This window comes from Aquarana catesbeiana, linkage group LG01 (assembly GCF_042186555.1).
Source record: "Aquarana catesbeiana isolate 2022-GZ linkage group LG01, ASM4218655v1, whole genome shotgun sequence".
Taxonomy (NCBI): domain Eukaryota; kingdom Metazoa; phylum Chordata; class Amphibia; order Anura; family Ranidae; genus Aquarana; species Aquarana catesbeiana.
The window spans coordinates 207200479-207212513 of NC_133324.1; the positions used below are offsets into that span (position 1 = coordinate 207200479).

The window sequence follows — 12035 nt, forward strand, 5'->3', positions numbered from 1 at the left end:
ATATACCCATATAGTTAATACTATGGCTCTGTGTCCCGTGATGTACGATAAAGAAATAACATATAGATTAGGAAGAGTAAAGCAGAGTAGGTAAAGTAGGCTCAGAACATGTTCTAATCAACCTACTTCCAAGAACAGCATGGAGATCAGCCTGCATTGCTTATTACTCATTTGACATCTATTGGTAGGTTCTCTTAAAATACTTTAATGGGAAATTTATTTTAGTTTGAAACAAAGATGTGTTTCCCCTTCCACACATTTCCCCAATTTTCAGTGGCACCACTTTTGAAATGGCAGCTTTGGAAAATACTAGGCATGTCATGGATAGTACATCACCATTCTTACCTGCTCCAGTTGTGTGGCAAAGGCAATGGTTACAGACAAAACAAAGTAGTCCTTACAATGTTCCACAGGTCCAATCTGATGGTAGCTCTCTGCTTCATTTAAAATAGGTACAAGACTCTTAGGATCAATACTACCATGTGACACTGAAAAATGAGATTAAAAAAAAAAATGTGTCTATAAAAATGGTAATAACACAAGATCTACGCTATTATCGTGTGTCTTTTCTAAGCTTCTGCTATGTCAGCCATCCAAATGGGGCCTTTGGCATAAAAATTCAATCATCAAGCCAATTCTATTTCCACAGAGAAGAGAAACATGGCCTATGCATAGCATAGATGCTTGTTTTGCTAACAGCAATCCACCCTAACATTTTATATTCCTGATATGTACCTGCTGTACCATACACTTGTATGAGAAAGTATCCTGTTCTCTTTGTATTGCTTCATTTGTGTGGAATCCCTGGCATTCTTGCTAGTCCCCCTGCTTTCCTATTAAAAACTGCTGTTTCTCCTCCCCCAGCTCTTATGCAGCTGAAAACAGAGGGAATGTGATCACTCATAAAAAAAAAAGGGGAAAAGGCATTTATAATGTTTTTTAATTTAGCTATACAAAAATGTTTTGTCTCTAATTTTTTTTTTTTTTTAACTGAATTGGTTGATTTACAAGGTGATCGTTTGTAAATCACTTTAATTCTTGAATTTGTGCTGTATGGAATCCTGTAATGCACAATGTCAGTCTTACCCGTCTGTATCTGAAAATCTTTTCTACATATATTTAAAGACTGATGTCCAAATTGCTAATAAATGTGATCTTGTTGGTTTTATCTGTGTCTCTGTAATCACCTAGACAGAAAGTGAGGAAAAGATTCTTCCAACAAGACAGACAATAGAAACCCGGCAGATATTCTAACCCTTACTTACCATAGGCTGGATTCACATTTGTTTGCTGCGGTAACACATTTAAAAAGAGACTTTTTACTGCAGCACACAGTAATGCATGACACATGGTGCAGTGTCATTATGACTGGCACCCCAATGCACCTGACCACTGGCAAGCCAAGTGCGTCTCAGCACACAACAGCAAACAGACGCGACGCATCTTTGTTTTGTGTGCTGCTTTAAAGACAAAAGTGAGTATGAATGAAATTGTGGATTCTAAAGATAATTGGGCTGCCTACCAGCACGTAACGTGTGACATGACACACATCAATGCAAGGTAACGTATTGCAACTTCTATCGAACTGTAATGCCCCGTACACATGGTAGGACATTGATCGGACGTTCCGACAACAAAATCCTAGGATTTTTTCCGACGGATGTTGGCTCAAACTTGTCTTGCATACACATGGTCACACAAAGTTGTCGGAAAATCCGATCGTTCTGAACGCAGTGACGTAAAACACGTATGTCGGGACTCTAAACGGGGCAGTAGCCAATAGCTTTCATCTCTTTATTTATTCTGAGCATGCGTGGCACTTTGTGCGTCGGATTTGTGTACACACGATCAGAAATTCCGACAACGGATTTTGTTGTCGGAAAATTTTATAGCCTGCTCTCAAACTTTGTGTGTCGGAGAATCCGATGGAAAATGTGTGATGGAGCCTACACACGGTCGGAATTTCCGACAACAAGGTCCTATCACACATTTTCCGTCGGAAAATCCGACCATGTGTACGGGGCATGAGTATTTTTATTGTTGTTTCTCTGTTGGACCTTTCCTCCCTTTCTTTTTTGTTGATCCTATAGAGAGCAAGGAAATATTACCATGGACAAAGACAACAACATAGCAAAGGCTCTAGTCTAACCTTCTATCAGCTTACTCAAGGCACAAAAAAAAGTTATATACTTTGAATTGAAAAAAAAAAAATGTACCTTTAGTGCTTCGAGGAGGAGCCTCTTTAGCTTTAAAGGTCTCCGCTGCAGGCTTGGTGTCAGTTTCCAATCCAATATTAAGTTGTACTTCTGGCTTAAATTTTGTGTACTTGCTGCTTAACAAAGAATACCATTTTGGAACCTGTATTTAAACAAAAGGTCTTGATTACTTGCCCTAGGACCATTCATGCGTTTTATATACACAAAATAAAAACAATAGGATTCAAATGCATAAGAAGAGAAGATTCCAGAAGAAAGTAAGTATTGACAGTTTGGGCCCAGTTTGGACATTTTCACTTAGGGGTGTACTCACTTTTGTTGCCAGCTGTTTAGACATTAATGGCTGTGTTTTGAGTTATTTTGAGGGGACAGCAAAATTTGCACTGTTATGCAAGCTGTACACTCATTACTTCACATTGTAGCAAAGTGTCATTTCTTTACAAAAAATTATTTACAAAAATTGAGGGGTGTACTCACTTTTGTGAGATACTGTGTGAATATGAGACAAAGATAAATCATTTCAGAACTTTTTCCACCTTTAATGTCACCTATAAACTGTACAACTCAGTTGAACAAACTGAAATCTTTTAGGTGGAGGGAAGCAAAAAACTAAAATAATATGGTTGAATAAGTGTGCACACCCTTAAACTAATGCTTTATTGAAGCACCTTTTGATTTCATGACAGCACTTAGTCTTTTGGGGTATGAGTCTATCAGCATGGCACATCTTGACTTGGCAATATTTGCCCACTCTTTGCAAAAACACTCCAAATCTGTCAGATTGTGAGGGCATCTCCTGTGCACAGCCCTCTTCAGATCACCCCACAGATTTTCAATTCTGATTCAGGTCTGGGCCATTCCAAAACTTTAATTTTATTCTGGTGAAGCCATTCCTTTGTTGATTTGGAAGTATGCTTTGGGTAGTTATGCTGAAAGATGAAGTGACTCTTCATGTTAAGCTTTCTAGCAGAACCCTGAAGGTTTTGTGCCATTATTGACTGGTATTTGGAAGTGTTCATAAAATGTCCTCTACCTTGACTAAGGCGCCTGTTCTAGGTGAAGAAAAACAGCCCCAAAAGCATGATGCTGACACCACCATGCTTCACGGTGGGTATGGTGCTCTCTTGGTGATGTGCGGTTTTGTTTTTTGCACCAAAACATATCTCTTGGAATTATGTCCAAAAAGGTTCAACCTTGGTTTCATCAGACCAGAACACATTTACCCGCATGCTTTTGGGAGACTTCAGATGTGTTTTTTTTTTTAGCCGGGCTTAGATGTTTGTCTTCATCAAAAAAAAGGCTTCCGTCTTGCCACTCTACCTAAAAGCCCAGACATATGAAGAATACGGGAGATTGTTGTCAAATGTACCACACAGCCAATACTTGCCACATATTGCTGCAGCTTCTTTAACGTTGCTGTAGGCCTCTTGGCAGCCTCCCTGGCCAGTTTTCTTCTTGTCTTTTTATCAATTTTGGAGGGATGTCCAGTTCTTGGTAATGTCACTGTTGTGCCACAATTTCTCCACTTGATGACTATCTTCATTGTGTTCTATGGTATATCTAATGCCTTGGAAATTCTTTTGTACCCTTCTCCTGACTGATACCTTTTAACAAAGAGATCCCTCTGATGCTTTGGAAGCTCTCTGTGGACCATGGCTTTTGCTGTAGGATGCGACTAAGATAATGTCAGGACAGACCTACCCTACTAGAACAGCAACTTTATTTGGGGTTAATCAGAGACACTTTAAATGATGGCAGGTGTGTACTGACTCCTATTTGACACTACCTGCCTGGAGTTTGCATGTTCTCCCTGTGCCTGCGTGGGTTTCCTCCGGGTACTCCAGTTTCCTCCCACACTCCAAAAGACATGTTGGTAGGTTAATTGGCTTCTGTCTAAATTGTCCCTAGTATATGAATGTGAGTTAGGGACCTTAGATTGTAAGCTCCTTGAGGGTAGGGACTGATGTGAATGTACAATGTATATGTAAAGCGCTGCGTAAATTGACATCGCTATATAAGTACCTTAAATAATAATAACAACAACAACATTTAACATGAGTTTGCATGTGATTGCTTAAATTTTGAACACAAGCTACATCCCCAGTTATAAGAGGGTGTGCACACTTATAAGCTAAAATAATGTGGTTGTATTTTTACTTCCCCCTCCTAAAAGATTTCAGTTTGTTTTTTAATTGAGTCTTACAGTTCATAGGTCACATTAAAAAGGTGGAAACGGTTCTGAATTTATTTATCCCATTTCTTTACATCACAGAAAGCTGACATTTTAACAGTAGTGTGTAGACTTTTTATATTCATTGTGTTCCACATTTTTGTAAATAAGTATCTTAAGCACTTCATTACTGGCGTATAGTAAAATGACGTCCACAGATGGGATATGACGTCCTGGGTGGACGTCATATGACGGTCCTGGGCGCGCGCCGCGTTGCTCGGGACACGGTGCGTGTGCCCGGCGGCCACGATGTCCGCCGGGCACCCACGATTGCCGGTTAACTGGGCAGGACCGTGGATCTGTGTGTGTAAACACACAGATCCACGTCCTGTCAGTTGAGAGGAGACCGATCTGTGTTCCCAGTACAGAGGAACACGGATCGGTCTCCTCCCCTTGTGCGTCCCCTCCCCCTACAGTTATAATCACTCCCCTAGGAAACATTTAACCCCTCGTCTCCCCCTAGTGGTTAACCCCTTCCCTGCCTGTCACATTTATACAGTAATCAATGCAATTTTATTAGCATTGATCGCTGTATAAATGTGAATGGAGCCAAAAATGTGTCAAAAGTGTCCGATGTGTCCGCCATAATGTCGCAGTCACGAAAAAAAAATCACGATCGCCGCTATTACTAGTAAAAAAAAAAAAAAAAATATATAAATATTTTTTTTTTTAAAAATGCCATAAATCTATACCGTATTTTGTAGACGCTATAACTTTTGCGCAAACCAATCAATATACGCTTATTGCAATTTTTTTTACCAAAAATATGTAGAAGAATACGTATCGGCCGAAACTGAGGAAAAAAATAAATAAAAAATTGGGATATTTATTATAGCAAAAAGTAAAAAAAATTGTGTTTTTTTTTTAAATTGTCGCTCTACTTTTGTTTCTAGCGCAAAAAATAAAAACCGCAGAGGTGATCAAATACCACCAAAAGAAAGCTCTATTTGTAGGGAAAAAAGGACGTCAATTTTGTATGGGTACAATGTCGCACGACCGCGCAATTGTCGTTTAAATTGCGACAGTGCTGAAAACTAAAAATTGGTCTGGGAAGGAAGGGGGTGAAAATGCCCTGTATTGAAGCGGTTAAAAGTATGGCATGCATTTGTATTCAGCCCTCTTTACTCGGAAACCCCTAGCTAAAATCTAATGGAACCAACTGCTTTTATGGGGCGTACACACGGTCGGACTTTTCGGCTACAAAAGTCGACAGCCCGTCCGACAAACTTTTGACAGACTTTCTAACGAACGGACTTGCCTACAAGCGATCACACCAAAGTCCGATGGATTCGTACGTGATGACGTACACTGGACTAAAATAAGGAAGTCGATAGCCAGTAGCCAATAGCTGCCCTAGCGTCGGTTTTTGTCCGTCGGACTACCATACAGACGAGCGGATTTCTGGGTCCGGCGGAGTTACGACGTAAAGATTTGAAGCATGTTCCAAATCTAAAGTCCGTCAGATTTGCGACTGGAAAAGTCCGCTGAAAGTCCGGGGAAGCCCACACACGATCGGATTGTCCACCGGATTTGGTCTGTCGGACTTTTGTAGCCGAAAAGTCCGACCGTGTGTACGTCCCATTAGAAGTCACCTAACAAATAAAGTCTACCTGTGTGTGATTTAAACTCAGTATACATACAGCCGTTCTGTGAAGCCCTCAGAGGTTTGTTAGCATACCTTTGTGAACAAACAGCATCATGAAGGCCATGGAACACACCAGACAGGTCAGGGATAATGTTGTGTAGAAGTTTAAAGCAGGATTAGGTCATAAAAAAAATATCCCAAGCTTTGAACATCCTACGGAGCACTGTTCAATCCATCATCCAAAAATGGAAAGAGTATGGCACAACTGCAAACCTACCAAAACATTGCCATCCACCTAAAACGACAGGCTGGGCAAGGATGACATTAACCACTTAAGGACCAGCCTCGTTTTGGATTTTAGGTGTTTACATGTTTAAAACAGGTTTTTCTGCTAGAAAATTACTTAGAACCCCCAAACATTATATATGGTTTTTCTTCTAACACCCTAGAGAATACAATGGCGGTCATTGCAATACTTTTTTTTGCACCGTATTTGCGCAGCGGTCTTATAAGCGCACTTTTTTTTGGAAAAAATTCACTTTTTTGAATAAAAAAATAAAACAGTAAAGTTATCCCAATTTTTTTTTATATTGTGAAATATAATGTTACGCCAAGTAAATTGATACCCAACATGTCATGCTTGAAAATTGCGCCCGCTCGTGGAATGGCATCAAACTTTTACCCTCAAAAATCTCCATAGGCGTCGTTTAAAAAATTCTACAGGTTGCATATTTTGTGCTACAGAGGAGGTCTAGGGCTAGAATTATTGCTCTCGCTCTACCGGTCGCAGCGATACCTCACATGTGTGGTTTGACCACCGTTTTCATATGCGGGCGCTACTCGCGTATGTGTTCGCTTCTGCGCGCGAGCTCGTCGGGACAGGGGGGTTTAAAAAATTTTTTTTTTTTTTTTTTTATTATTTATTTTACAATATTTTATTTATTTTTACACTGTTTAAAAAAAAAAAAAAAAATTGTGTCACTTTTATTCCTATTACAAGGAATGTAAACATCCCTTGTAATAGAAAAAAGCATGGCAGGACCTCTTAAATATGAGATCTGGGGTCAAAAAGACCTCAGATCTCATATTTACACTAAAATGCAATAAAAAAAAAAAAAAAAGTCATTTAGAAAAATGACATTTGAAAAAATATGCCTTTAAGAGGCGTGGACGGAAGTGACGTTTTGACGTCGCTTCCGCCCAGCTGTGTCATGGAGACGAGTGAGCGCCATCTTGGCCTCACTCGTCTCCAGACACACCACGGCACAGGACGCGATCGCCTCCGCCGCTACCGATGGCTCCGGTAAGCGGCGGAGGGCACCGGATCGCGGCGGGAGGCCCCTCTCCCGCCACCGAAAAAAATGATCTCGCGGCAAATCCGCCGCAGGGACCACTTTTATCTGAAAGCCGGCCGCCGCACGAAAACGGGGATACCGGGGTTATGGCAGCTAGCTGCTGCCATAACAACGATATCCCCGTTCAAACTTAGGACGTACATAGTCGTGCGGCGGTCGGGAAGTGGTTAATCAGAGAAGCAGTCTAGAGGCCCATGGAGACTCTGAAGCAGCTGCAGAGATCCACAGCTCAACTATTAGTCGTGCATTCCACAAATCTGGCGTTTATGAATGAGTGGCAAGAAAAAAGCCATGGTTAAAAGAAAGCTATAAGAAGTCCTGTTTGCAGTTTGCGAGAAGCCATGTGGGGGACACAACAAACAACATGTGAAGGTGCTCTGGTAAGAGGAGACCAAAATTGAACTTTTTGGCCTAAAAGAAAAACGCTATGTGTGGCGAAAAACTAACACTGCATATCACTCTGAACACACCATCCCCACCGTGAAACATGGTGGCGGCAGCATCATGTTGTGAGGATGCTTTTCTTCAGCAGGGACAGAGAAGCTAGTCAGAGTTGATGGGAAGATGGATGGAGCCAAATACAAGGCAGAAGAAAACCTGCTTGTCTGCAAAAGACACCTTCCAGCAGGACGACCCTAAACAAAGTCAAAGCTACAATGGAATGGTTTAGATCAAAGCATGTTCATGTGTTAAAATGGCCCAGTCAAAGTCCAGACCGAAATCCAATTGAGAATCTGTGGCAAGACTTGAAAATTGCTGTTCACAGATGCTCTCCATCCAATCTGACAGAGCTTGAGCTATTTTGCAAAGAAGAATGGGCACAAATTTCACTCTCTAGATGTGCAAAGCTGGTAGAGACATCCCCAAAAAGACTGTAGTTGCAGCGAAAGGTGGTTCTACACAGTATTGACTCAGGGGGGCTGAATACAAATGCACACCACACTTTTCACATATTTGTAAAACATTTTGAAAACCCATTTATCATCCATTTTCACAATTATGTGGCACTTTGTGTTGGTCGATCACGTAAAATCCCAATAAAATAGATTTTTGGCTTAACATTTTAAAGGGGTATAAATACTTTTTCAAGGCACTGTAAATACAGGAATCATACACCTTTACTCAAGATGGTCATGGCTATAAATGCTAGGGAAGTGTAAGTAATTTCTCAACAAGATCAAGCATGGAGATATGGATGGATGGATGAGTTTGCTTTGAATATTAAAAATGAATTAGAAAGGCATTTTTTTGCTTGTGGGGCTCGGATACTATTAAGTTACATTTTAAAGTTGATTCTCAAGATTTCAGAGCTCGGTGCTTCGCAAAAAACAGTCATGACCACATTCCTAAAATAATGCTGAAAACAAATATATAAAACAGAATAATGGTAATACAATTACTTGTTTGATTTCCTGAGCCGCTCTCAAGTCTAAAACTACATAGCCAACTGATTCTTTTGCAGACGTTAAAGTATCCAAGGCAAAGCACTGCAGTTTGATTGGTGTTCGTTGCAGCCTACAAGAACAGAAATGCATTGTTACAGCGACATTTTTTGCCTAAGCTACATTTTAAACACACACACACACACACACACACACACACACACACACACACACACACACACACACACACACACACACACACACACACACACCAGAGACCTCTGCTAACCTACAAAATGACAAAAACACAAAATGTTTATTTTCCACTCTAGTACAATTATGTCTATTATCTGCAAGATATAGAGAGTCACTAACCGTTTTGAAGCCTGCAAATTTGATTTACTACATTTTCTAAATTATTGTATAACTGAACGTACATATAACTCCATTTTCCAGTAATTTGTGATTTTTTAAAAAAATGTGGAGTTTGGCATTCACACAAACAGAAGAACACCGCTTTTAGCCCAGGTTCACACTGACAGTAGGAATAAAATCGCACATGATTTCACTCCAGCACGTCAGTCCCGACACCCAGTCGGAGGCAATTTCAGAGACATCTGTGTGGGTTTCTGTGCAGATGTCTATGGAAATCACACCCCGCCAAAAGTAGTACAGAAACTACTTTTGGAAATCGGTGTGGGGCCAAAAATGCGGCGTTGCATCGATTCAAACTGAGCCATTGCCAGCAATAGCCGCTAATTTGGCATGCAATTTTATATGCCAAATCGCTCCATTGTGAACCAGGGCTTAGGCATTGGTCATGCCTTTGAATGCAGCTCCATTTCAGCCAACGTGTCCATGCGCATTGCAGTGTTTAGATTCGCATTTTGGAGCAGCATTCAGGGGCATAAAAAAATTACCCAAACCAGCATGTTATACAAGTACCTGAAATTAAAAAAAGAAAACTCTGCCCCACTACATGATCTGACTGGCAGGCCAGAAGACCTAATTATTTTTTCCTGCAGTTAATTTCAGGTCTTCCACTACCCTGTCTGTGACTGGACAGTAAAAGGAGAAGCAGCAGCACATCTCACTGCCAACTAGCTCTCTTCCTATTAGATAGATCCTTGTTTGCACGTTAACGCTGCATCACAAATGACTGGTTCATTGTACTGCTTCTTAATCTCCAAGTCTGAGCTCTGCTGTACAGGCACTGATGGAGAGATTGATACAAGATCAAATTCAAATATACACATGGCTTGTATTAAAAGAAAAAACAGAGTTAGGTACCTGGTAACTCTTTTTCTAAGAAGTCTTCCAGGGCAGCATCCGAGAGATAGGCTCCTCCTTCCTGCAACAGGAAACACATCATTATAACTTTGTTAGTCTCACCTGTGTGCCTCAGTAGTATTAAAGCACCAAAGGAACTCTCAGTAAGCCAACGCGTCCCCACAATACCTGGTATCATCGCTTAGGGTGGGAACTAGTGCTGCCCTGGAAGACTTGAAAAAGAGTTACCAGGTACCAGGTACCCAACTCTGTTTTCTCCAATAGTCTTCCAGGGCAGCATCCGAGAGGATGTATCAAGCAATACTTACTAGGATGGGAATAAGGTCTGGAGCACCTTGCGACCAATGTCTGGTCTTGACAGCTGGTCGCTGTGGTAGTGTCTCGCGAAGGTACTGAAGCTCGATCATGTCGCTGCCCTGCAGATCTGCTCCAGAGTTGCCCCTGCCTTTTCTGCGACCGAGGTTGCCCAGGCTTTGGTCGAGTGGGCTTTGACCCTACTTGGGGGGGCAAGGTTTTGTCCCCAAATGGTCATCTGTATGGCAAGGTTTATCCATCGTGAGTCTCGATGCCTGCTTTGCCTTATCGACTCCTGCATAGAGGACAGATGACATGCAGTGGCGGCTGGTGAAGTTTTAGGATGGGGGGCGCCAGACCCCGCCCCTCCCTTTTGACCCATCCCACTTCTAAGCCCCACCCACTATAGAATCCACCCATTCCGTCCCCTCTATTCCACTGACTTCCACCCAAATTGTCAGGAGTATACAGCCCCAGCATCACGGGACAGAGTATACAGCCCCAGCATCACGGGACAGAGTATACAGCCCCAGCATCACGGGACAGAGTATACAGCCCCAGCATCACGGGACAGAGTATACAGCCCCAGCATCACGGGACAGAGTACATACCTCCCATGGTTAAACAAAACCAATCCGCCCTACCACCATCCCTCTCCCCATCATTACACAGGACCCCTTCCTCAAAACTACCCCCCATTATTACACAGGACCCCTTCCTCAAAACTACCCCCATTATTACACAGGACCCCCTCCCTCATACTAACCCCATAATTAAACACAGAGAGGTTATTTGTTTAGGGTAGAGAGAGGCAGGGAGGGGGGGGGTGTTTAGGGTAGAGAGAGGCAGGGAGGGGGGGGGTGTTTAGGGTAGAGAGAGGCAGGGAGGGGGGGGGGGTGTTTAGGGTAGAGAGAGGCAGGGAGGGGGGGGGGGTGTTTAGGGTAGAGAGAGGCAGGGAGGGGGGGGGTGTTTAGGGTAGAGAGAGGCAGGGAGGGAGGGTGTTTAGGGTAGAGAGAGGCAGGGAGGGGGGGGGTGTTTAGGGTAGAGAGAGGCAGGGGGGGGGGGGTGTTTAGGGTAGAGAGAGGCAGGGAGGGGGGGGGGTGTTTAGGGTAGAGAGAGGCAGGGAGGGGGGGGGGGTGTTTAGGGCGGAGAGGCACGGAGGGGGGTGTTTAGGGCGGAGAGGCACGGAGGGGGGTGTTTAGGGCGGAGAGGCACGGAGGGGGGTGTTTAGGGCGGAGAGGCACGGAGGGGGGTGTTTAGGGCGGAGAGGCACGGAGGGGGGTGTTTAGGGCGGAGAGGCACGGAGGGGGGTGTTTAGGGCGGAGAGGCACGGAGGGGGGTGTTTAGGGCGGAGAGGCACGGAGGGGGGTGTTTAGGGCGGAGAGGCACGGAGGGGGGTGTTTAGGGCGGAGAGGCACGGAGGGGGGTGTTTAGGGCGGAGAGGCACGGAGGGGGGTGTTTAGGGCGGAGAGGCACGGAGGGGGGTGTTTAGGGCGGAGAGGCACGGAGGGGGGTGTTTAGGGCGGAGAGGCACGGAGGGGGGTGTTTAGGGCGGAGAGGCACGGAGGGGGGTGTTTAGGGCGGAGAGGCACGGAGGGGGGTGTTTAGGGCGGAGAGGCACGGAGGGGGGTGTTTAGGGCGGAGAGGCACGGAGGGGGGTGTTTAGGGCGGAGAGGCACGGAG

At 43.6% G+C, this 12035-nt stretch overlaps 1 protein-coding gene across 1 annotated transcript in view; it reads right to left on the reverse strand.

Moving 5' to 3' along the window:
• The window catches only part of CEP120 (centrosomal protein 120), a 182028-nt gene that overhangs the window by 140793 nt on the left and 29200 nt on the right, over positions 1-12035 (reverse strand). The window contains exons 3-5 of the mRNA XM_073624700.1: positions 8787-8901; positions 2217-2358; positions 346-488 (exon numbers count right to left, since the gene is read on the reverse strand). Coding sequence (XP_073480801.1) covers positions 346-488; positions 2217-2358; positions 8787-8901 — 400 coding nt within the window. The remainder of the gene's footprint in view (positions 1-345; positions 489-2216; positions 2359-8786; positions 8902-12035) is intronic.